Here is a 26,974-nt window from a genome sequence, read left to right on the forward strand (position 1 = left end):
AGGCCAGCCAAGTGTTTTTCAAGTCCCAGACCTGGCAGCTTGCTTTCTCATTCTCTCTCTATCTCTCTCTCTTTGGTCATATTAAAGGTAATCATAATAAAAATAAATAAGAGTAATTCTTTTTGTTTTTTTTGGAGAGGTTTTTTTGCCATAGGGCGCGTGCGCTCGCCAGACAGACAGAGAGACAGAAAGCGAGAAATCACCCCCCAGGGGGGATGGCCACGCCGCAATCCCTTCTCCTCCAGTCTCCTCTTGGGATCTTGGGCATGCACGCACACACACCCGGCGTGAGTTTTAAGCCACCGGTCCGGGACGCAAACTGCGGTCGACTACGTGGGAGTCCAGCGACATAGCCATTATGCTAACTGCTGGTCCCAAGAGTGAGTAATTCTTTAATAAAAATAAAATAAATGGGGACCAGCAGGTGGCATAGTGGTTAAGGTGCTGGACACTCCCATATGGTCAACCATGGTTCAAGTCCCAGACCTGGTGGCTTGGTTTCTCACTTCCTCTCTCTTTCTGTCTCTCTCTCTGTCTCTGTGTCTCTCTGGAAACTTAAAAATTAAATGAATAAATAAAATTAAATAAATATTTCTTTAAAAAACAAAATAAAGGTTTTTTTAGTGGAACCAGCAGGTGGAATGGTAATTAAGATGGTGGACTCCCACATGGCTGACCACAGTTTGAGTCTTGGATCTGCAGTTTGCTTTCTCACTTTCCTCCTCTCTCTCTCTGTCTTTCTCTGGTGAGCACATGTGCCCTGCAGCAAATTAAAAAATAATAACAATAAATAATATAAAATAAATTTTTTGTATATTTACTTGGCTCAGGATTCTGGTGGCTGCAAAATCCAAAGGCCTGAGGCTGGCATCTGGCTAGCATCTGACGTCATGTCACAAGGAGGCTGACAGAAGCAGAGCAAGAAAGGCAGGCTCACAAGAAAAGGGGGAAGGGAAAGAAATAACAGATTCCTCCACTTTCACTTTTTCTCCCTCTCATTCTCCCAGACAACTGGATGCCCACACGGAAGGTGCGTCTTCCTTTTCAGTGGACTCTGGCAGGTGCTCTACAAACTGAACGTGGGTTTTCTCTCTTAGAGGTCTCACGACCTCCAGATACCATTACATGGACCAGGTTTTCAGAACATAAACTTTGGGGGACAAACCATTATCTATACCATAGCACCCTGTAAGACACTCAAGGCAAAGTGGTGAAGGCAAAATATTGTGTCGTTGGAAAAGTCATGATGCATTTTTGCATAGAAAAACAGAAAAATATGTCATGACTTTTCCGACAACCTAACATTGATGTCAAGTTCTAGAAACAAACAAAAATCATATCCCAGACCCCTCATGGAACCGCAGCAGAATCCTATAACGTGAGACCTTGGTCGGGTCAAACAGCTGCTTGGGCAACACGAGCAAAGGTGAAGTCTGTTTACACTAACAGCCATGTGTCACGAGAAATGGCTGCTGGCTGATGCTGTCACTGTGCAAACGTCGCAGAGCACACTTCCACAAACCGAGAAGGCAGAGCCCACCGTCCACCCGGGCTGTAGGATGCAGCCTACTGCAGTGGACGGGACTGCCGCCACTTGTGGCCCATTGCTGACGGCAACGCTGAGGCAGGCGCGACTGCCAACAAACTCACGACCCCAGTCGAGGTCAGAGAGCCTCTGTATGGACCTGTCCAACATCCACTTTCCTACGACTACAAACCTGTGAGTTGTGAAGAACCCCAGGGATCTCTGGCTTTAATCTCTACTCGACGCAGGAATCCCCTCCACTGGTGCACTGCACAGACCATCAGTTTCAGTTAGACAAAGCTGGGTTCAAATCCTGGTTCTGCCACTTCCTACCAAGTATTTTCACATCTGCAAATCATCTGCGTAAAGCTCAGTAGATCTTGGTAGCGACTGCTCTCCTTTCAGGATTTTTCAGCTACCATCCTGAGAATGTTCTCAAGCTGGAAACGCAGTGTCCAGGACAGCCTGTGGCACTGCATGGTGGTCTGGTCACTCCAAAGCCCAACACGACTCTCACCTTGGGAAACCCAGGTCATGAAGGCAACTCGAACTAACAGTAGGTATTCCCTGAGCACTCCTAACACCTGGCACCGCAACCAGGGACCGAACTGGCGTGCTTCAGCGCGTCCCGCACTTGCTTCAGTGCCAACAGGATAAAACGGTCACGGACAAAACCTACATGTTTATTCAGGTGGTGATGAGTCAGGAAGTAGAGCTGATTTTCCTGGGCTCAGAGCCAGCAACCTTGTTTAGTGGCCTCCTTAATGAAGCACTCTGGTGAGGGAGAAGAGGAAAGAATGTGAGTGCTGGGCACTTCACAGGACACACAAGTATCGGCTGAATGCACGTGTGAGCAAACTGGCATGCTAAAAATCGCGTCAATGCTTAAAAAGCATCTTTCACTGCTGCTGCTTAGAGATGGGAATCAGGAGAACACGTCACTTGGAATAGCTAAGTGATGTGTAGCCACCACAGCTTCTCCGTTTGCCAGGTTCCAGTGGAGGGCTTCCTGTCGCTCTGCAGCCCTCTGGCTGACACTATCTCGATACACCCTAACGATTCCATTACAAGCTTTCACCTGAGCTTTGTTTCTTGCAGCGTCTATCATTTTTGGTGTGATCGGAGGGAGGCAGGATCTCCTGACCCAATTCGAAGCGTGCAGTCCACAGCAGGTATGTTTTGTCAGATTGCAAAGGACTGTGCTCGGCAGGGACCTTGGGAACCTCCCTGCGTGGGGCCGCCCTGCTGGAGTACTGTGGAACACAGAAAGCCAACGGGCCTCTGCTCGGCATGGCTTTTGCAAGATGGAGGACCCCCGAGGAGCAGCAGACCAAGTTCCTCAGGCAGAAGAGCAGGATGTGCACTTTGTCACGCCTGTGCCCGCACCTGTGGGGGCACTGTCCCCAAAGCCTGCCCACTTTGGCCTGCAGTGTTTCCAGAGAAGCCCAGGAAGCACCTCAACTTGTTAAGAGTTACCAGACTACCATGTGCCTCTCCCAGTTCCTCCTTCCCACTGCTGTACCCTATGAGTCACCAGGTCCTGCAGGTGAGAAAACTGACCTTGAGCAGTTCAAGTTGGGGGCAACTGCCACGGCTGGCTCACTCGTGCATACTGCAGTCCTCACCTATGTACCTCCCTGGAACCCACAGGCTGCGAAGGTGCCCTGCATCTCTCAGGCTCGTGACCAGGTTCCACCAGCGACTGAGTATCTGTCCATCAAACCCACTCTCATGAGTGTGGCATAGTGACGTGGGGAAAGAGACGGAGTGCAGGACACAATTCTGGAGCCAGGGGCGGCACCCTGACTCAGTGGGCACGCCCCTGGTGCTATGGCTCTGGACACCATCCTGGGAAATTCAACCTCGTCTGTCTTTAGCTTGCCCACCAATGCTGAGGCATGCAGTGTACTGTAGTAGATGTCTTCTCTGCTTGAATTAGATAAAAACCCATTCTATTTTCTATAAATGAACCCTGAAAAAACACACCACCTAAGATCAACTCTGAGGCGGTGGCGCTCAGTCTAGAACCCAAGACAGCCAACCTTCGAAGCCCCACCGTTCGATCATGCCCTGCCGCTCTGTGAGGAGACCAGCTCTCTCACGTTGCCTGGTTCTCCGCCTGTCCGCTGCAACCGGATTCTCCTCCGCCCCAGACTGCACAGTGGCGTGCTCGGTTATCACGCCCCGCACTGATGGGCCTTCTCCTTTGCAATGTGCCCCTGGTCGCCCCCATCTGCTAGGTCAGGGACTTGCATCTGTTTTTCCACAGACTTACTCTTGCCTCGATTGCAGTATTTACCTCACCGATGAGTTCTCCCGGGGGTCCTATAATGGTCACTGAGAACCTTGAGAACTAAGTCATATTTCTCTCATATTTCTCTCCCTCCTCAGCGTCTGGCCAATTAGAATAAGCACAGTCAATGCTGCTGAGTAAATGGCAGAGTTTAGAACAGGACAAGATCTCACACAGTGCATAAACAACTTGGAGAATGGCTCAGACGGACTGCTTCCTGAGACGCACCTCCAGCACGTGGTGTGGGGGTTAAAGTGCTAGATCCCACCGGCTGGACAGTTCAAGTCCTCAACCCAGAGGTTTGAAAATCACACCAAGCATGTGTGCATGTGTGCCCAAGTACCCAAAATCCCAACAGGAGACTGGAGAAGGGACTGCAGTATGGCCATCCCCCTAGGGGGTGATTTTGCACTTTCCCTTTCTCTCTTTCACTCTGTCTCTCTTGGGAGAGCACTTATGCCCTATAGAAAAGAAACTGGGGACCAATAGTTAACATAATGGCTATGTCGCTGGACTCCCATGTAGTCGACCACGGTTCAAGTCCCGGACCCGGTGGCTTAAACTCACGCCAGGTGTGTGTGCGTGCATGCCTAAGATCCCAAGAAGAGAATGGAGAAGGGATTGCGGCATGGCCATCCCCCTGGGGGGTGATTTCTTCCTGTCTCTCTGTCTCTGTCTTTCTGGTGAGCGCACACGCCATATAGCAAAAACCTAGGAAAAGAAAAAGAAAAAAAAAAAAAAGATGCAATAATGGAGAAGAAAACACGAGTCAGGGTGGAAGCACTACCATCTGCCATCCTGTCTCTGTCCATCTCCCATCCTGTCTCTGTCCATCTCATCCCCGTGGCTTTCAAAAGGCAAAACCCTATTTGCTGACCTGCGTCCAGCACAGAGCTGGTGTCTCTGCAATGAAGTCATCCACCGAAAATTATTAAGTTCATGCAGCTGTTACCAGTATATTTCAGGTATCAGGAACGAAAGAAATCTCAACCAAACTACAAATGACAATCACATTTTTCTCTTTTAAGAGCAAACAACACTACTGCTTTTCCTAAAAGCATATAGGCTTTGATGGTTTTCTTAGCATTCAGGCCATTTTAGCAAGGTCTGACAGAGCTTGCTGGTCGTTCCCCGGTGTCTTTTCTCCCCTTCCTCCTGAGTAACAATCATCAGACGCTAACCAAGCCCAGTCACTCAGTGTAAACACTGCACTTCCCGAATCCTTGAAGCTAGATATGGCCATGTGTGACCTGAGGTCTCGTCAAGGGGATACAACTACAATTAGAGTTTTTAGAAGGGGTGGGGTAGAAATTATTTCCTTCTCTTGCCCTTTCCTTTTCCCATGGACTGGAATACAGAGGGGAGAGTTCAATTTTGGACCATTAGACTGAAGCCGCTTGACGCGGGAAGGTAGAGACAGGAGAAATGATGAGCGTGAGCCCTGACGGGATCTCAGCTGTGTCCTGCCTATGAGAGAGCAAAGCTCATGGTTGAGCCACTGTTACTCTGCGTTTCGGACACCAATTCTAACAAATATACAAGAAAGAAAAAATGAAACCAGTTTCTTTACAACTATTTTTCTATCTTATACTCATCAGTTGAATCATGAATGCAAAGACCATTTTTTTTAAAAAAAACGCTCAGGGCCAGCCCCATGGCTCAGTGGTTAAACACTGTGCATAGGGATCCAGATCACACATGGCTGACCAAGGCTCAAATCCCTGTCTTTAGAAACATGCTGGGTTCATGTGTGTACATGCCCCAAATCCAGAAGGGAGTGAGAAATAGTTCAAAAAGGATTGTGGTGTGAACACAATCCATTGAAGGAATGCCTTTTCTCTCTGGCTCACTTGCAATCTCTGTCAAACCCAGGTGATTCTAGCAATAAAAAATAAAAAAATTTTAAAAATTAAAAAATGCTCAAACCTAATCTAATCCAAATACAAACAGACCATAGAGCTATGTTGATGTGTAGGCCAACACGTTCAGAAAACCAAGCCTAATAATCAACAGTGGAATTTGAAACAGGGCAGCTGAAAATAACACGTAAAAACCGATTCTGTCAGGCCGGCCGTGGTGGCATGGCAGTAGCACCATCTCGGCAATGCTGAAGACACAGGAGAGAGTTCTAGGTTCCCGTCCGGAGGTCTCCCTGTACCTGCACACTGCATGGTGCACAAGTACACGCCCACGGTCCTGGCTTGGGGGACTATGGCATGACGACCCTACTAGGGTATGTCTCCTTGTTTTCCCTCTCTGTCTTTCACATGGAAGAAATACACTTAAAAAGAAAAGAAAAAAATGAACTCTGCTGGAGGAAAGGGATGACCGCTTACCTGATGGTGAGCTCCAGCAGCTCCTGAGCTCCCTGAGGGTCCAGGTGCTGAAGGCCATACACCCTCTCAAGGCTCTGCTGCAAGAACTGCTGGGAAGGGTCCTCTTGAGGCATTATGTTCGGGGAAACGGCTGAGGACACGAGCTTTCTACCTGGTAACTAAGCAAACACAGTGGAAAGTTAGTGCTGTCAAGGCCTGTGGCTCAGCTTCTGGTAATACAAAGATACCAGAAAAACAGTGGGAAAGAAACAGCAAAAGAGAGGGAGAGAAAGAAAGCAAACATAGTCTACCCAATAAGCCGCAGCTGCCAAAAGAAAATGAAAAAAATAAATGGTAGAATGCTATTTCCTGTTGCTAACTAAAATAAATGCACTAACTATAAGAAAGGGACTAAAAATTAACCTACTTTAGATTTATTCTGCCTTTCACTTAATAGAACAGTGATGATTTATTCCCAAATAAGATTCTGTAACATGCTATAAACTATGGGGCCAGCAGGAGGCATGGGAGTTAAGGTGCTGGACTCCCGCATGACTAACCATGGTTTGAGTCCTAGATCTGGCAGCTTTCTTTCTCACTTTCCCTCTCTCTCTCTGGTCAAATTTCTAAAATAATAACAATAGGGACTAGCAGATGGCCTAAGTGGTTCTACTACTGGACTCCATGTAGTTGACTACAGTTCAAGTCCTGGAGCCGGCGGCTTAAACTTCACACCGGGCATGTGTGCATGCATGTCCAAAATCCCAAGAGGAGAATGGAGGAGAAGGGATTGTTGCATGATCATCCTCCCAGAGATGACTTTTTATGTTCTGTCTCTCTAGCATGCGCATGTGTCCTGTAGCAAAAATCTCTCAGAATAAAAAATTTTTTAAATAAATAAAATAGAAAAAAAATGCTATAAAATGTTTTATGGGAGGAGTGATTACCTTTCAAGAAAGGGACGATGAGGGGACAGCAGAGAGGATACCACTTTTCATTTTGAATCTTCATAAAGTTCAGTTTCTCTACCCACGTACATTAGGTAGAGAATATCATTCCAAACAAAGTCATTCAGAGCTCCCTGAACAGGGAGGACCTGACACAAAGAGAGAGCTCGGAAGAGTACCGGGCACACAGCATTCACTAGCGGCTGCATTTATCATTGTGGTCCATGGTAACATTTTCTGCTTTCTGTTTCTCTAAGCTTTAAAAACAGTACCAGTTTTACTGTTTTAAAAAATTAACATTGACTTGAATCTGGCTTTATGTAATTGTTAAAATATAACAATTTAATCCTTGGCCTAAAAAATAATCTCTTTTTCCAGATTTACTTTTTCCTGCCTAATATCACCAAACCCAGGGACACTGTTCTTAGAAATGAATCTTCTTAAAGGATACAGAAAAAAAAGTAAAAAAAAAAAAAAAAAAAAGGAAAAAGCCCCAGAGAGAAAGCGTATGGATAAGCGAGTTTTCAGAGATTACATTTTACTTTCTCCTATTTAAAAATCACAAGAAAGCCAGGCAGCTGGTGGCATGATGGTTAAGGAGGCTTAATCCCACATGGCCAACTACACCATTTGAGTCCTGACCCTGCGGCTTAAAAAATATAGCAGGCATGTGTGTGTGCCCGAAATCCCAAACAGAGGAAGTGATGGAAGAAAAGGTGTTGCCCCATAGGGGGTGCTTTCTTGTTTTTCTCTCTCTCTGTCTCTCTCATGTACCCTCTTGCAAATAAGAAAGGATGGAAGGGAGGGAGGGAGGGAGGGAGGGGAAGAGGAAGGGAGGGGAAGAGGAAGGGAGGGAAGAATGGAGGCCACAAAGCATCAAAAATCAAAACATCAAAAGCAAAGACAACCGTGTTCTTAACATACCCTCAAGGCAGGAACAAGATGAGAAAGACTGTCTCTGAGGTAGGCGTAGTGTCTGAAGGTGTGATCTGAGAATAACGCTGGCATCGTTGGGCAGGTTTTAGCAGCATTGAAAATGAGGACCAAAACTGCAATGTCTGACACATCAGTGGGTTAAGTCAACTTTGAAGTATAAGATGCTGAGCTTGGCCAGTCTGGAGCCCTCTCCAGACTGTAAAAAAAAAGTAAAAAAAAAAAAAACAATGGGAAAAAATCCCCACCACTTTCCATCTCCAAAATTCCCACTCAGGGACTGCAATTTTGTACAAATCAAAGAAACGTAAAATCAAAGAAGATATATTTTTCCACTCTACCCTGACTCTCAGTAACCAAAATTTTTTTTTAAATAATGCCCAATACTACTGAGAATAACCAACAAACAGAAACTCTTGGTACACTGCATATCGAAGTATATACTAGCACCATCACTTTGGATAATAATTTGATACAAGGCAGTAAGAGTATTATGAATACTGAATAATTCTACATCTCAAAAATGCATGCTAAGTAAATAACCTAATTTCACAGAATCACTTATAATAGTGCATAATCAAATAATCTAAATATTCAAAAACAGGAGAATGATTATACAACTTATGTTTCATTTACCAGAATATTAGGCAATCATTGAAAATTATATTAATGAAGAATTTGCAATAGTATATCATAAGGAGTTTTTCAAAAGTGAAACATAGACTCTAAAATATATAGAAGATATGATTGCAAGATACTGGTTATCAGCACATATTGATGAAATACACTATGTGACAAAATAACAGAGGCAAAATCCCAATGCCAGTCTTTTAAAAATGTAATAACAAGTGGGAGGGATACACCAAAATATTAACAGTAGATTATTTTGGTTAGTAAATCTTCAGATGTTAAAAAGGAAACTTCTGGGGCTGGCCAAGTAGCGTGGTAGTTAAGGTGGCTGGACCCCACATGGTTCCAGTCCCAGATCTGGTGGCTTGAGAATCACTCTGGGTGCAAGTGCATGCAAGCCCAAATATCTGAGAAAAAGACAGAAGAGAGGGGATTGTGGCCTGGCCATGCCCACTGGGGGATGAATTCTCACTTTCCCTCTGTCTCTGGTGAGTACATGCACCTATGGCAAAAACTGAAAGAAAAAAAAAAGTTATTTAAACCCTCTGGGCCTGTTTCCTCATCTGTAAATATGACCTCCTTCCAGGGTTGTTTGAAAGAACAGTAATGATATGTTTAAAGCAGTTAAACAGGACATAGAATACAGCACATACTAAATAAATGGGAAAAATAACTAGTACTATTAAATGGCAAAGAAAAATGAAAATAACTATCAGGCTGCCTGAGGACACACTTATTCTTTTACCTAAAGAAAATAAAGAAATAAAATTCAGGCCACCCAAGCTATATTAGAGAGTGGGATCCCAGGGCTCCTGGCAACTCGGCAGCCCTGCCCTGCACACGGAGGATACAAGCTGGGTCGTCCATGTCTGGTTCAGCTGTGTCGAAAAACGGGTGGGTGCTCAGCAGCTCCGGCACCAAGGGGAGCACTAGGGTGGGGTGTCGACTTCCCAGAAATTTCAAGCATCTGAAACAAATAAAAACTCATTTCGGTAAATTAGTAAGTGCTCTAAAAGGTACCAGAACTGGAATCAGAAAACAGGGTTGGAAATTGGTGATTCTCAACCATCCAATTTTGCTAACTCTAGAACTCCAGATAAGTCATAATAACAGAGGCAAAATCCCAATGCCAGTCTTTTAAAAATGTAATAACAAGTGGGAGGGATACACCAAAATATTAACAGTAGATTATTTTGGTTAGTAAATCTTCAGATGTTAAAAAGGAAACTTCTGGGGCTGGCCAAGTAGCGTGGTAGTTAAGGTGGCTGGACCCCACATGGTTCCAGTCCCAGATCTGGTGGCTTGAGAATCACTCTGGGTGCAAGTGCATGCAAGCCCAAATATCTGAGAAAAAGACAGAAGAGAGGGGATTGTGGCCTGGCCATGCCCACTGGGGGATGAATTCTCACTTTCCCTCTGTCTCTGGTGAGTACATGCACCTATGGCAAAAACTGAAAGAAAAAAAAAAGTTATTTAAACCCTCTGGGCCTGTTTCCTCATCTGTAAATATGACCTCCTTCCAGGGTTGTTTGAAAGAACAGTAATGATATGTTTAAAGCAGTTAAACAGGACATAGAATACAGCACATACTAAATAAATGGGAAAAATAACTAGTACTATTAAATGGCAAAGAAAAATGAAAATAACTATCAGGCTGCCTGAGGACACACTTATTCTTTTACCTAAAGAAAATAAAGAAATAAAATTCAGGCCACCCAAGCTATATTAGAGAGTGGGATCCCAGGGCTCCTGGCAACTCGGCAGCCCTGCCCTGCACACGGAGGATACAAGCTGGGTCGTCCATGTCTGGTTCAGCTGTGTCGAAAAACGGGTGGGTGCTCAGCAGCTCCGGCACCAAGGGGAGCACTAGGGTGGGGTGTCGACTTCCCAGAAATTTCAAGCATCTGAAACAAATAAAAACTCATTTCGGTAAATTAGTAAGTGCTCTAAAAGGTACCAGAACTGGAATCAGAAAACAGGGTTGGAAATTGGTGATTCTCAACCATCCAATTTTGCTAACTCTAGAACTCCAGATAAGTCATTGAATTATTCTGGAATTCAGTTAATTCATCTAAAAAACGAGTTATTATCAAGATAAAAGAGCCAGGAGGGCAGATATTACTAGTTATTTAGCCAACAGCCGTTTTCCCCATCCTCTTTGCCAAGGGTCCTCATTTTCCTCAGATCTTTGGCAGGCAACAAAGTGCTCAAAGCAAGTAGACCCGGCCCAGGGGCTGGACCACCACCGGGCCACCCCATCACAGCTCTCCCATCCCCCATTCCTGCGGTGGCTTTGCTGGTAGTCAAATAACCTGCTTCTTGTCACTGGAGCAAGAGGGGAAGCTGCTGGGGAGTCTCTGGGAACACTTTCAGAATCAATCGGAAAGAGAAATGCATGAAGGGAATGTCCCTTCCTTTCTGTCTTGAGATACTGTATTCTAAGTAGCCGTCTGACAACCAAGGGAAGAAAGCCAAGAGAAGTGCAGAGAAACTGATCAGTGCCCCAACCCTTACACTGCCGAACAACCCCTCCCACACTGCGCCTTCACTGCATGGCAGGACTCAGTGAAGAGATGGGCAAAGAACACTCACTTCCATATGGAGTCCCTATCGGTAGGGTACTTGGTTAAGTTTTTCAGCAGCTCAACCAGCGCAAGGTGAATCCCTTCTTTGGTAGAAACATTAGTACAGCATAAGAGTTCATGAAGAGCCTCTCTAATGTCTCTGGATGAATCCTTAAAAATAAACAAATAAGGTAGTTATAGCAGCAGTAGTTACTGTTGGTTCACAGACCCAGCCTCCATTCGCCATTCCCGTCTCCCTAGCCACCTTCCCATTTGGAGCAGCCACAGGACACAGCATGCTGGCTGAGATACCTGGAACAGCTACCGTATTTCTGCTAAAATAAGAAACAGAAAAATAGCCTTTGTCCCCTCGTGCTCCTTAGTCCTCCTCTGCCTTCCTGCCTGGGACTTAATCATGATGGTTTATGTACAAGGAGCCTTCTTGAAACTACGGAGGACAGCAGGCTAAGAAGGTCACCACAAATGAAAGAAAGCAGCCAGATTCGCTGGCACTGCCAGCAGCTGCCCCAGCTCCACTACTGCCTAGTTTGGGACTTAAAAGACATTACATGGCTGTCAGTCTGTTAACTGCAGCTGAGCATAAGCCTAATTCACAGTGTTTTATTCAGTATTAATTTGTCCCATCATTCAAACACTATTTGGTATGGTTTTTCTCAGGAGCCAGCGGCATGATAAGTGTTAGTAATATGAGCACATATGGTCCCTGATTTCGGGGTGCTCACAGGACAGTGAAGTGCGTTTGCAATCACAGCAACAATCCCAGCTCAGAGTGCTGTGGGGATGTGGAGGAGCAGGCACACAACGCTGCCTGGAAGAGGCATAGACAGACTCGTGTAAATAGTAAAGCTATCGCCGATTGCTGAAAGTCAACAGTAATTCACCAGATAAACGGGTTGAGGCAGCAGGCATTTCAAGAAGCATAAATCTGATATATCTGAGAGGAACTGACAGGTCCAGCCAGCGGCAAGATGGTTAGGGCAGCTAGATCTCACATGGCCAACCGCACAGTTCAAGGCGCAGATCCAGCAGCTTAAGGAAAACATGCAATATGTGTGCATGTGTGCACGTGTGCCCCAAGTCCTGAAAGGTGGAGAAATGGAGAAGGGAATGCAATGCGGGCCCCCCTACTTGGGGTGCTTCCTCACTTACTTTCCCTCTCTCTGTCTCTCTCCTCCAGTGAGCACACGTGTCTTCTGGTAAATGTAAAACAGTAATGATAATGACAGTAAAAGGACACTGAAGGAGCTAAAAAATACAGTGGCTTGGTGTGTCTGGGGTTGTAGATACAGGAGGAAAGTGGAACAGCAGACATGGTTCCTGCTCTCCAGAAATCCACTATCTAGATGAGGAGATGGAGATGCATGAAGAAAAACAGCAGCCATCAGAGAACAGCTGTGTGGAAGTGAGGGTGAGGCACAACAGGAGCCCAGAATGAAGGGTCTCTCCGTGTTCTGAGAGGGAAGTCACAGAGGAGGTGACGTCTGAGTTGCGATTTGAAGGATTCATTCATTTGCTCACTCACTCACAACTCTAACATCAAATGAACACTTACTAAACGTCAAACATTTTCCAAGTATCCATATGCACCGGGTACTGGGGATAGAGCAGTGATTAAAAGCAAATCCCTGGCCATGGGAATGTCATTCTAATGGAAAGACAAAAGTAAATCATGGAATACATACGTTAGAAAGATAAGGAGGCGAGCGCTGGGATAGGTGAGGTTTGTTCCATGCACGAGGGCCATGAAGCGAAAGTGCATCTGATAGACAGCACAGGAGCCAGCGTGGCTGGCACAGAGCAGACACAAGTGAGCAATGGGTGATGGAGCCAGAGGCCGGCCTGCAGACTAGTGCTTAAGGGAGCTGGACCCCAAGACCAACCAGGGTTCTAATCACAGCGCCAGTGACCCAGAAAACATGCAGACACATGAGCACACAAACCCAAGTCCTGATAGGATGGAGAAGGGATAGTGGCATGACCATGCCACTGGGGGGTACTTTCTTTCAGTCTCTCTCTCTAGTTTTCACTGCCAAGTACACACGACCTCTGGCAAATAAAAATGAAGTAAACAAATAAAAGTAGAGATAATAGAGCCAGCCAGGTAGTGTGGTGGTGAAGATGGCTGGATCCCACATGGCCAGCTGGACAGTTCAAGTCCTAGACCTGACAATTCGAAGAACATGCCAGGTTCATGTATGTGTGTGCCCAAAATTCCAAGAAAAGAATGGAGAAGGGATCATGGCAAGGCCATCACCCCGGGGATGATATCTCACTCTCCCTCTGTCTCTCTTCAGTGAGTGCACACACCTTGTAGCAAAACTAAAAATAAAATAGAATGAAAAACAAGTAGAGATAATAAATCCCCTAGCTTCAACACCTGTCAACTCAAAGCCAATCCTGTTTCATCCATACTTTTACCTACTCTTCCTAATAATATTATTTTGAAGCCAGTCAGAAAAATCATAGCATTTCACTGGTAAGTATTACTATAAACATTTCTTTCTTTTTTTTTTTAACTGCCAAAAGGTGCATGCCTACCCTTGGGCAAAAGCAACTAATATACAGCCTATTTTATAACAAAGTATTGAATATTTCATGTAATTTATTCACTATTCTACTAAAAGTGAAAAATAGTAGCTCCAGCCACATGGGAGTCCAGTGACATAACCATTATGCCATCTCCTGGTCCCACCGCTAGGTCGCGGACATGGCCCCCTCTCACCCACCACCAGCGCTTCTGCACCTTCGAGTGTCTACTGCACCCTTTCCTCTTTCTTCCCTAACTCCCCAACCTCAGATCAGCCAACTCTGATTCCACAGCACCCTGTCCTTTCATGATCACAGCAATGCCAAGTTGATTCAAATGCCCTGTTTAACAGCCTCCTCCATCTAGGGGAAAGGTTTGCTGAGAAGGCAGAGCTGTGCTGCCAGGTCGCTGCTGTGCCACCCATGCCCAGCACCATGCCTGGCTCACGAGTCACGCAGTGGGAACACTCACCTCTAACACGGCCAGGACAGTGTCCAGCTGATCTTCTCGGAGGGTGATGTTGTTAGAGATTTTTCTCATGGTGTGGATGGACTGCAGACGTACCTCCTCAATTTCATCATTAAACATGTCAACCAGGAAGTCAAGGCACTTCTCGGCAAAAGAGGGTGAAGACTGGGCCAACATGCAGAGAGCTTCCACAGCCGCAATCCGGACCTCTAGAGAAAAGGTACACAAATCTAAACGTGAACGTCACATTAAGGGCCACAGGGAAAATCTATGGTAGGCTCTTTATTCGAGCTATCCTGTATTCGCTATTCTCACTCTACAAACTCGCCCTGAAAGAGCTTCTCCAGGCCCACAGATTAGGTACCACCTTCACAGACATCTAAATGGGCAGTGGTGTCACAAGAACTAAGGCTTAAATCTGACTCCATATACATGTGATCAAGTCACGCATCGGTCTACAGTAACACAGTTTCCTAAAAATCAAGTTTTCTTACCTATCTCAATATTCCAATCACAGCAAAGTATATTATAAAAAGTGAATTACTGAACAATACAGTCATTATTATTAAGATTAAAGCAGGGGGCCCAGAAGGTAGGATGGTGGTTAAGGCACTGGACTCCCACATGGATAACTGAGGTTCAAGTCCCAGACCTGGTGGCTTGCTTTCTCATTTCTCTCTCTGTGGTCAAATTAAAAACAATAATAATAACAAATAAAATAAACAATTCATTTTTTAAAAAAGATTAAAATATGCTAAGTATCACTATTCTCACTTTAGACATAAGATTGGGCAAAGTAAGTTAACTTGCTCTGACATAAATAAGGGCAGAGATAGGACTAGTTGATTGGCAGCGAGCACCACGTGGTGAGCAAAGGTGATGACATGGAATGACAGCGGTCTCTGTGGCGCATGATCTGCCCACTAACCTGGAAGGCGACCTCACATGAGGTAGCGTAAACCATCCTAGCACTTCGATTTCACACTTGTTAAGTGAAGATGAAACCCATATCCATACACAATTAACAGGATCAAATGAGAAAACGCAGGTCAGTCACACAGCACACTGCCTGGCAGATGTCAAAAGCTAAAAAAAAAAAAAAAAAAAACCAGCTAAGGCATAGGCAGTCTCTTGAGCACCTCAAGAAAGGAGGTGTATCAGGCCGGCTGGTGGGTGGTATGATGGCTCAGGCAGTCAGATCCCACACGGCCAGCTGTACAGGTTGAGTCTCAAAGCTGGAGACATGAAGAACACACTGGGCGTGTGTACATGAATGCCCAAAATCCCAAAAGGAAAGGGGGAGGAGAAGGGATTTGGTATTACCATGTCCCATGAGGGGATGCTTTCTGATTTTCCCTCTCTCTCTGGCAAGTCTACATGCTCGCTGCCAAATTTAAAAAAAAAAAAAAAAGAAAGAAAGAAAAGAAAAGAAAGAGGGGCCAGCAGGTGGCGTGATAGTTAAGGATGCTGGACTGCCACATGGCCAACTGTGAGTCCTGGACCTGGTAGCTCGCTTTCTTGCTTCCCCCCAACACACACACAAACTCTGTCCCTCTCTGGTGAAGGGAGGAAGGGAGGGAGGGAAGAAAGGAGGGAGGAAAGGAGGCAGAGACAGACAGAGAGGAAGGGAGAGAGGGAAAGGGAAGGAAAGGAAGAAGGAAAGGGAAGGGAGGAAGAGAAAGGGAAAGGGAGAGGAGAGAGGAGAGGAAGGAAGGAAGGAAAGAAGGAAAAGGAAAGGAAAGGAAGAAAGAAGGTTCACATCCCACGGCCCGGCTGTATTAACTGGGAGCACAGGCCTGCCTCGGATGCAGGAGGCGAAGGCTGGAGAGAGATCCTGGTGTGACGACCCTGCTGCGGATCCCTATCGTTATGTCCGTGTCCCTCTTTCTTTCTCTTTTTCCCTCACTTTAAAGAAATACACTTTTAAAAACTCACAAAATATTTTTTCCTTTGCATAAGAAAGGTATCATAGACACATTAAGAGTTATCCCTTGGGGGAACCAGCAGTTAGCGTAATGGCTATGTCGCTGGATTCCCATGTAGTCGACCACAGTTCGCGTCCCGGACCCGGTGGGTTAGAACTCACGCCAGGCGCGTGTGCGTGAGTGCCCAAGATCCCGAGAGGAGAATGGAAGAGAAGGGACTGCGGCGTGACCATCCCCCCTGGGGGTGATTTCTTGCTTTCTGTATCTCTGTCTCTCTCTGTCTGTCTGGCGAGCGAATGCGCCCTATAGCAAAAACCTCTCAAAAAAAAAAAAAAAAAAAAAAGAGTTATCCCTTGGGAGCAGCAAATGGTGTCATGGTTATGTCGCTGGACTCCCACACGGTTGACCGCAGTTCATATCCCACACCCAGTGGCTTTAACCTCATGCCGAGCATGTGTGCATGCGTGCCCAAGATCCTGAGAGGAGAAGGGACTGCTGAACTGCCATCCCCCTGGGGAGTGATTTCCACTTTCTTTCTCTGTTTCTGTCTCTCTTCTCTCCAAGTATCCTAGAGCAAAAATCACTCTTTAAAAAAAAAGTTATTACCTTAAAAGGAGATGGTTCTGATTTTTCTGAGTATTTAAAATTCTCCTTTCACCAGAGGGCAGGATTTTCTGGCCCAGCTGCTGTGGTTCAGGAGTCATGCATGGGGACTATGGTGCAGAACCTGGGTCAACCCGGAAAACATACGGATCCTGGGCCCAGGATCCTGAGGAGACAGGGGGCTGGAAAGGGAGGCGGAGGCATGACAAGACTACCAAAGATGCCCCTCAACTCTTTCTCTCGTGAGCACACATGTTTTTTATTATTAAAAAGGGGGGAGGGTATACAGCAAAACAAGCCAGAGATGACCCTGAACAAGATAACTGCTGGCTCTTCTTCCCAGGGCTTTAGCAGCCACTCCAGGCTGCTTCGGCAGAACCTCTGCAATTCATCAAGACAATTACAGAGAACTTTGGATCCACATGAGAAAAATCACAGTGAGCTGAGCTGATGCAATTCTGGGTAGAAGCAAAGAAACATGGTGTTTTGCTGTCTGTACAGCTCGCTACAGGCAAATCAATCCACATTTTCCACTGGACGTGCTAGAATTTTGAAGACTCCTTAAGGTCCCAAGACACAGAAGAGGAATCTGTTATATTAGGGGAAGAAAAAAGAGCAACCCTTGGCATCTGAACATGTACAATCAGATCCTGGATTGGCTACTTACGACTTTGAGTTTAGTACCAAAGACAAAAGGATGAACAAGACCATCTCCCAACGCTTACAAACAAGCAGCACTCACTAAATTAACAGTGAGGGGAGTTACTGTGGAAAAGCGTGGGGTGTATTAGAAAACGTAAAAGCAGCACACAGCCCAGCCAACGAGAACAGAGAAAACTTTCTGGAACAAATGACCCCTAAGGCAATACCTCAAGATGCTGTTAGGCCAAAAGAAAGCCTTTCTAGACAGAGGAGCTCATGTATACAGTCCCAAAGGGAAGGCCAATGGAAGAATCGGAGGAGGTGTTACACTACAGTCTCCAGTGAATGAAGCAAGACTCCATTTCATGGCCAGGAACACGCTCCTAAAACCCTAACTTAGTGAAACTTGTTTTCTAATTTTAATTTACTATAGGGCACATACACTCTCAATGGACAAAAAGAGAGAGAGAAAGTCCCTCCCGGGAGGATGGCCATGTAGTAATCCCTTGTCTTCCACTCTCCTCTCAGGATTTTGGGCACACATGCACAGGTGCCCAGCCTATTTTTTCAAGCCACCAGATCTGGCACTCAAATCAGTTCTTCAATGGCTTTAACCACCAGGCTACCTGACTGACCCCAGAAATAGTTTTCTGGGATTTTTTTTTTTCTTAGTTTTTTTGCTATAGGGTCACGCATTTAGCAGAGAGAGAGACAGAGAAAAGGAAAGCGAGAAATCACCACCACCACCACCACCACCACCCCCGGGGAGGGGAATGGCCACAACTCAGTCCCTTCGCCTTTCTCCTCTCTGGATCTTGGGCACATACACACACACACCCCAGAATGATTTTCAAGCAACTGGATCCAGAACTCGAACCAGAGTAGTCCATGTGGGAATCTAGCACCTTAACCAGCACACCTGCTGCCCCCCCAGAAGCTGTTCTCTTTCTTCGTGATAAAGTGACAGGACACTTACTGTGTGGGCTGCTCGTGTGTGCCCACATGTTTCAGGAAGACCAGGCCAGGGACCCAAATAGCAGTCACCACATGGACCTGACTGTCATGAAGAGCACATGATTGCTGTGCCACAGAGCCAGCCCCCCTCAGAATTATTAAAATAAAATAAAATTAGAAAACTGCTGGGCCAGGCCCATGACCACATGGTTAAACAGTTGGATCACACAATCCTGGCCCTGGCGACTTAAAAAAACCCTAGGCATGTATCTGTACATGCCCCAAATCTTACAGAGTGGGAATGAAGAAGGGATTGCAGTGTGGCACATTTCATTGGGGGTGCTCGCTCCCTCTCCTTCTGTCTTTCTCTGGAGCGTACACAGGCCTCATGTCAGATTCAAAACACTAAAAAAAAAAAAAAAAAAAAAAAAAAAAAAAAAAAAATGCTGCCATACCTAGTGTGTGGTTGTGGTCTACTCATATTCCAAAATTAATGAGTTTAATTAAATTTAGTGACAAATTGGAAGTAAACCACATCAACATTGAGAATGACAAAAGTCAATTACAGAAAATAAGTAAAGCAAAAATGTTTACAGGGACAAAATAAAACAGGTTTCGGTAACTCATCTTTGGCTAAAACGGGTTTAATAACTGTACTTCCTTACTTAATACTAGTTCAAGGTCCAAGTCCACAGAGAATAAAAGAGCAGAGTTCATTTATGTGCAGGTGGAACATCTTAGTGCAAGTTCCATCGGGTTAATCAGATTCTTACGCCTACTGATAAAAACTCTCTCTGAAAAAGAATACCTTGCCTTTCTAAAAAGTTCTATCCTGAAGCAATTTTTATAGACATTTTTTAAAAATTTGCTACAATGAGGCCAATAGGTAGTGTAGAGGTTAAGGCACTGGACTCCCACATGGCAAACCTGGCCAAATCCTGGACCTGGCAGACTGGAAATCATGTCGGGTACGTATGAGTGTGTGCCCAAAACCCCAGGAGAATGGAGGAGAAGGAACTGTGGGGTGAATATCCCCCCAATGGGTGATTTCTCACTTTCTCTCTGTCTCTGTTTCTCCCCCTTCTGCAACTGCAGAAGGCCTATGAGGAAAAAAAAAATAATTAGCTATAGGATGCATACACTCACCAGAGAGAAAGAGACAGGAAAAGTGAGAAAGCACTCCCCAGGGCTTATAGTCATGCTGCAATCCATTCTCCACTCCCCTTTCAGAATTTGGGCATGCACACATACATGCCCAGCATGTTTTTTCAGTCGCCGGGTGTAGAACTCGAACCACACAGCTGGCCATGTGCAGCCAGTCCAGCTGCCTCGTCCACATACTACCAGCTAGACCTACAGGCACTTATTTAAAGAATTTTTTTAAAGAATTATTTATCTGGGACCAGCAGGTGGAGTGGTGGTTAAGACACTGGACACTCCCACACGGCTGACCATGGTTCAAGTCCTGAATCTGGTGGTTTGCTTTCTCCCTTCCGCTCTGTCTCTCTCTGGTCAAATTAAAATAAATGAATGAATAAATGAAGTTAAATAAATAATTATTTTTTTAAAAAAGATTTATCTATTTAATTTTTGTTATTATGTTTTAATTTGACCAGAGAGAGACAGAGAGAGAGAAAGGGAGAGTGAGAAAGCAAGCTGCCAGGTCCAGGACTCAAACTACAGTCAACCATGTGGGAGTCTAGCACCCTAACCACCATACCACCTGCCAGTCCCAAGAATTATTTAATTTTTATTATTATTACTATTTAATTTGCTATAAGGCACGTGTACTCACAGAGAGACAGAGAAAAAGAGGGAAAGTGAGAAAGCAAGCCACCAGGTCCAGGACTCGAACCCTGGTTCACCATGTGGGAGTCTAGCACCCTTAACCAGCATGCCACCTGCCACCCCCCGACAGGCATTTTTAAGACTTTCATTGTTAAGGCATTTTAAGGTTTTCATCCCATCTCTGATACAAAATTACTATAAAATTTTGATAATCAACATTACTTTCCCAGGTCTGAAAATGAGACGGCTACCATCAACGACTTCGAAGTGCTGACATACTACAATCCAGGTGAGACAGACAGCATCACATGACATAAATCACAGAGCTTTACAGGACTTGTATTAGGAGCCAAGATGGAGAAAAGAGAACCACCTTTATCCTTCCGGATAAAATATATTAAGTAGTAGTATTCCAGACGCTGAGCATCAGGCAGTGTAGGCCAGCGATCCCAGGGATCTGGGAAATAAATGAGGTGCTCCAGGAGGACAGCAGTTAGTGTGGAGTTTACAAGCTGCAGGTCTCCCTACCATGAGACGATAGAGCTAGTAGTCCAGGGAGCCCACTGTCCACATAGCAACGTACCGGCCAGAGAGAACTGCAGAAAAATAGCTCAGGATCCGCAGAGGGTGCCCCTCAGGTCGTGGGCTGAGTTCTCACCTGTGAGAAATCATCTGAGGCCGGGAAAAGAACTCCCAAAAGTACGAATGGGACCAGGCTCCAGAGTTCACACAGAGCTATAATAGTTTATTCAGACGAATTTTGCTTCAACAGTGAGGAAAAATAAGCTCTAGCCTGAATACTGCTCTGGCCATGCCTAGCAAAGCTTAAAAATATGACCGGAGCGTAACAAATGCCAGAACCAAGTTCAAAACCTGGTGGCTTGCTTTCTCTCTCCCTCTTTTTCTCTGTCTCTCTGTGAGTACACGTGCCTTACAGCAACTTAGTAATGCCCGGTTTCTATAAAATAAAAAAACAAAAAAAAACTTTTTAAAGAATTGGGGGGAGGTCCCATTAATCTAGAATTCTATTTCCATAAAAATGTCTCTCAAAATGAAGGCGACGGGCTAGCAGGTAACGCGCAGTGGTTACGATGCTGGACTCCCACAGAGCTGACTAGTTCGAGTCCCAGACCTAAACTCACACTGGGCGCATGTGCGTGTGTGCCCAAAATCTGAGAGGAGAATGGAGGAGTAGGAATTGTGGCATGGCCATCATGCCTGGGGGGTGATTTCTCACTTTCCTTCTCTCTCTCCCTTCTCAGCAGAACAGTGGCAAAAATCCCTGGGAGAAAAAAAAAAGGTGAAAGAAAATCTTTATCACACATATATTGAGGTTTTGTGGTCAGACATACATGAATGTAAATCTTCCTCGATCTCTCAGTAGCTGGGTGACTATTGAACTATTATTTCTATTAATATCAATTTTTATTAAAAATTATGAAATGCTTACTAAAATAGGACACGTACTGTGCCGAGCGTTAACGTACACATAGAACCTCACTTAATTCTTGTAACTCTGCGACTTACTATCATCCCCATTTCATGGAAACGCTAAAATCTGAATCTAGAGTGGCTGAACCCAAAGCCCATGCCCTAACCACTGTATTACACTACCTGGGCCTCAGCCTCCTCTATCTGTAAATTAAAATCCTCATCAGTATTTCACAGAGGAACTGTGAGGACAAATGAGACAACGCACGTATATCACCCAGTACCACTCCTTTTTTTTTTTCTTAAAGAATCATTTACTTATTTAATTCCATCTGTCATTCTTTTTCTTGCTTTTTTTTGGAGGTTTTTGCTATAGGGTACATGCACTCACCAGAAAGACAGAGAGAGACAGAGAGACAGAAAGCAAGAAATCACTCCCCAGGAGGGATGGCCATGCTGCAATCCCTTCCCCTCCATTCTCCTCTCAGGATCTTGGGCATGCACGCACACACGCCCGGCATGAGTTGAAGCCACTGGGTCCTGGACTCAAACCACAGTCAACTACATGGGAATTCAGCGACATAGCCATTATGCCAACTGCTGGTCCCTCTATTTTTTTTTTTTTTTTCAAATTTGACCAGAAAGAGACAAAGAGAGAGAGGGAGGGAAAGCAAGAAAGCAAGTTGCCAGATCTGGGACTTGAACCGCAGACAGCCATGTGGGAATCCAGTGCCTTTAACCACCACGTCTCCCCCCCCACACCTGGCCCCATCACCTTGTACCATTTCAACTCGTGATGGAAATGGGTGGTATCATCATGACTCAGTCACACTCACCATACATCTCATCTTCCAACCCATGAACGAAAGCTCCACAAGCTCCGGACTCGATCAAGTTTACTGCCCCCGTATCGACTTCTTCCTTAGGAGCATCGTCTCCCCACTTCCTGCCGCTGGAAAACTCCCCTGAACTGTAGAGTTCCTTGGCACGCTCGTGTGCGGTACGTTTTCTCTGCAGAAGACAGAAACAGTTACCGCTCACTCACAGGAGGTTCATGAGGAACATCAAGGTGAACCCTGAGAACATGAGAAGGCAGGAAATAAAAATACTCTCGGAGAGTGAGACTTTTACTAATTACTCAGTAGTTCAGAGCAAAGAAACATATTAGGTCATCAGGAAAGTCACGGCATATTTTTCTGTTTTTCTACACAAAACGTGTCACAACTTTCCTGACAACTCATTCTTGAAGGGAGATTGAAGGCTCATGGGTCTAAAGAGTATAAAGATATCTGAAGAATGGGAACCAGCAGTTAGCGTAATGGCTATGTCGCTGGCCTCCCACGTAGTCGACCGCGGGTCGCGTCCTGGACCCGGTGGCTTAAAACTCACGCTGGGCACGTGTGCGTGCATGCCCAAGATCCCGAGAGGAGAATGGAGAAGGGATTGCAGCATGGCCATACCCCCTGGGGGGTGATTTCTGGCTTTCTGTCTCTCTCTGTCTGACTGGCGAGCGCACGCACCCTATAGCGAAAAACCTCTCCCCCCCAAAAAAAAATATACATCTGAAGAACGTGGTAATCGGACAGACAGTTATGTTTGCCATAGTAACGACACAGGAAAGGGTGGGCTAGAGAGGCAAGTAAAGGCAGTGTCCCTTCAAACACCTTCTTGGGTAGACGATGCACCTAACTCTAGAGAACAACGGTCTTCAGTCCCATTAAAAGTCAGCATTTTGTGGGACCAGCAGTTAGCGTATTGGCTATGTCACTGGACGCCCATGTAGTCGACCGCAGTTTGTGTCCCGGATCCGGTGGCTTAAAACTCACGCTGGGCATGTGTGTGTGCGTGCCCAAGATCCCGAGAGGAGAATGGAGAAGGGATTGCGGCGTGACCATCCCCCCTAGGGGGTGACTTCTCGCTTTCTGTCTCTCTCTGTCTGCCTGGAGAGCGCATGTGCCCTATAGCAAAAATCTCTCAACAACAACAAAAAAAGGAAGTCAGCGTTTTGTGACTTTTGACTAAACATTGCTGATTTTCTTCTAGACTTTGTATTCCAGTTTTAAGGATTTCTGTCCTGTCTTAGGATGCTGATAGGTTCATGCACCTACTATTTGAACATAATTCTAACCTGTGTTTCCTGGTTTTAAGTTTTAAGCAAAGTTCCTTAGCATTTCTTTGACTTATTAAAGTTAAAACTGCGGGACCAGCCATTGGCATAATGGCTCTGTTGCTGGACTCTCATGGACTCGACCACGGTTCAAGTCCCAGACCCGGTGGCTTAAACTCAAGCTGGGTGTGTGCGTGCATGCCCAAGATCCCAGGAGTAATGCCCAAGATCCCAGGAGTAATGCCCAAGATCCCAGGAGTAATGCCCAAGATCCCAGGAGTAATGCCCAAGATCCCAGGAGTAATGCCCAAGATCCCAGGAGTAATGCCCAAGATCCCAGGAGTAATGCCCAAGATCCCAGGAGTAATGCCCAAGATCCCAGGAGTAATGCCCAAGATCCCAGGAGTAATGCCCAAGATCCCAGGAGTAATGCCCAAGATCCCAGGAGTAATGCCCAAGATCCCAGGAGTAATGCCCAAGATCCCAGGAGTAATGCCCAAGATCCCAGGAGTAATGCCCAAGATCCCAGGAGTAATGCCCAAGATCCCAGGAGTAATGCCCAAGATCCCAGGAGTAATGCCCAAGATCCCAGGAGTAATGCCCAAGATCCCAAAAGGAGAATGGAGAAGGGATTGCAGCATGGCCATACCCCCTGGGGGGTGATTTCTGGCTTTCTGTCTCTCTCTGTCTGCCTGGAGAGCGCATGTGCCCTATAGCAAAAACCTCTCAAAAAAAGAATAAAAAAAATAGAGGTCAGTCTCTACTTGGTAATGCTGTGCTCTACTTGAGCAATACTGTGCTTACCAAATAATATTCTAGTAACTTCTCTTTCCATGCAGATCATCTAAGGGAAATACAGGGGTCACTGAAAGTAAATACACAGTCAACTAGATAGCTGTGGTTGTCACTGCATACGAATGAAACGGCACTCTGCATTATGCATCAGCCTCCCACAAACTTCCCTCAGTGTTGAATCCGTAACCTCATGGCTGGTCATCTCAGAGGCACTGCTGGGACAGAGGACCTGTGACGGCAAGGACATGGGCAGATCTAGCAGTAAAGCCTGAGCCTCAGAACACGTCTTGGAAACCCGTGTGCTGCCCTTCCATGCCTATTCACCATGCGCATTTCCTTCTCTATGTTTCCATAACACCACAGCCCCAACGGCTTGAAAAACATGCCAGGCATGTGTATGGGTATGCCCCAAATCCCAACAGGATGGAGAAACAGAGAAGTGAATGTAGTGGGGCCACACCTGGGGGTCTGTGTTTCTCTCTCTCTGTACTTCTCTGGGGAGTAAACACATTCTCTGACAAAAGTTTTTTAAAGGAAAGAAAGAAAAGAGGAAAAAAAAGTTAAGCTTGCCTTTTCTTTGTGAAACACAGCCTGTGCAAAGTATTTCATTGCAGTAACACAAAATGTTATGAAGTCACTTGTAATTTGGTTAAAGTTACCAAAATTTTAAATTAAAATGTAATCTAGTCACCCTACATCAGTTTCTCGAATGCAGAGGCTACTAAATTAAATTAGCACAACTCAGTATGTAGCGACACTGATGCTGGTTACAGAAATTGGAGTGTAAACAGCAAAGAATTTGTTACCCTCAGATCTGACATCAGCTTCTTGTCAAGAGTCTGCTCCAAGAAATGAGAACTGACTTGCTCCATAGAGCCCTGTAAAAACAAAGAATCCACAGCATATTAAACAATTTTTATGATTTGAACATTATCTAAATATTCGTAGCCAATTTAAATGCATAAAGTTAACAGTGTTCTTGACAGTGAAGATGTTTATGAGTTATGAGTCATCAGAAAAACAATAAAAACAACGGTAACAGCATCAGCAACAGCTGCTAACACTTGAATAAAGCTTACTACCTGCTGTGCTCTGTTCTAGGAGCTTTACATGTATGTTAACTCACTTAATCCTTGCTACAGCCCTACAAAGGAAATTCCATCCTTAATCCCACTGAATAGAGAGAGAAAAGGCAGCATAAAGAGATTAATACATTCAAGGTCACGAAGAAAGCAAATCCCAGAACTGGGATATAAACCAGGCCCAAGAGTCCTTTGCTTTAACCATGCTCTCTCTTCCTTTCCATTCATTTGTTCATTCATTCAATAGAATAAATATTTATTTAGCAGCTAATTGAAGGGATCTTCAAAAAGTTCACAACAAATACATATTATGGGGGTCAACAGGTGGAGTGGTGGTTAAGGTGCTAGATTTCCACACTGTATACCACAGTCTGAGTTCCAGATTTCGCAACTTGAAAATCACACCGGGTGCATGTGCATGCATGCCCAAAATCCTAAGAGAAAAATGAAAGTGAAGGGACTGCAGCATGGATATTTACGCCTGCATGATGATTTCTCACTTTTCTCTCTGTTTCTCTCTAGCAAGTGCACATGCCCTATTGCAAAAACGTAAAAAAAAGGATTGTAAAGTGACAGAACAGTTGGGGAAAAAAAAAAAAAAAGTAACTGGGACCAGCAGTTGGCATAATGGCTATGTCGCTGGACTCCCATGTAGTCAAACCAAGGTTCAAGTCCCAGACCCGGTGGCTTAAACTCACGCCAGGCCCAAGATCCCGAGAGGAGAATGGAGGAGAAGGGATTATGGCGTGGCCATCGCCCCTGGGGGGTGATTTCTCACTTTCCATCTCTTTCTTTCTGGTAAATACATGTACCCTATAGCAAAAAACTCTAAAAAAAAAACCACTAATTTCCATTAAATAATTAGTAAGCTCAATGACATACAAAATATTTTACTTATATTTTAAAATGTATTCCTCCCAATCATCCCATGAAGAATGTACCTTTATTATCCCTATTTTGTGGATGAAAAAGTGAGGCTGAGATTAGAAATGCTCATTCACACAATGGAGAACATAGATTTATACCTCATAAAGACCATCCTACAACACTGTAGCTAATGGATCACCAGAATCAAAATGAAAACAGGCGGATTAGGTTAAGAGGCCAGTTCCATAGCCTGGTGGTTAGGGAAGTGGAGTCCCACATAGCCAACTGCAGTTCAAATCTCAGCCCCATCCCCTTGAAAAAGACAGTGTGTATGTGTGTGTGTGCATGTCTGCATGTATGTGTGTGTATGTGTGTTCATGTGTGTGTGCACGTGTGTGTGTGTGTGTGTGTGTGTGTGTGTGTGTAGAGCCCAAATTCTACAGGAAAGAAAAATAGAAGAAGAAGGGACTGCAACATGACCAGAATCCAGGAGGGGTATCTCCCCATTGCTCTGTCTCTCCCTGGCAAGCACATGTACCCTCTGGCAATTAAAAAAA

General features: G+C 45.2%; 1 protein-coding gene and 1 long non-coding RNA gene across 3 annotated transcripts in view; one reads left to right on the top strand and one right to left on the bottom strand.

The window, feature by feature from the left end:
• The window catches only part of INTS4 (integrator complex subunit 4), an 87,053-nt gene that overhangs the window by 33,139 nt on the left and 26,940 nt on the right, over nt 1-26,974 (bottom strand). For both annotated transcript variants that reach the window (XM_006161892.2, XM_014593006.2), the window contains 7 exons: nt 25,275-25,346; nt 22,403-22,577; nt 14,227-14,432; nt 11,236-11,378; nt 10,432-10,547; nt 8,005-8,138; nt 6,155-6,312 (listed from right to left, as the gene is read on the bottom strand). In XM_006161892.2, coding sequence (XP_006161954.1) covers nt 6,155-6,312; nt 8,005-8,138; nt 10,432-10,547; nt 11,236-11,378; nt 14,227-14,432; nt 22,403-22,577; nt 25,275-25,346 — 1,004 coding nt within the window. The remainder of the gene's footprint in view (nt 1-6,154; nt 6,313-8,004; nt 8,139-10,431; nt 10,548-11,235; nt 11,379-14,226; nt 14,433-22,402; nt 22,578-25,274; nt 25,347-26,974) is intronic.
• Nucleotides 2,309-26,974, top strand: part of LOC106736371 (uncharacterized) — a 24,862-nt gene continuing 196 nt past the window's right edge. Inside the window, exons 1-2 of the long non-coding RNA XR_001371396.2 lie at nt 2,309-2,697; nt 20,366-20,424. This is a non-coding gene — a long non-coding RNA (uncharacterized LOC106736371). The remainder of the gene's footprint in view (nt 2,698-20,365; nt 20,425-26,974) is intronic.

The sequence above is a fragment of the Tupaia chinensis genome, unplaced genomic scaffold, assembly GCF_000334495.1.
Source record: "Tupaia chinensis unplaced genomic scaffold, TupChi_1.0 Scaffold139431_1, whole genome shotgun sequence".
Lineage (NCBI taxonomy): Eukaryota > Metazoa > Chordata > Mammalia > Scandentia > Tupaiidae > Tupaia > Tupaia belangeri.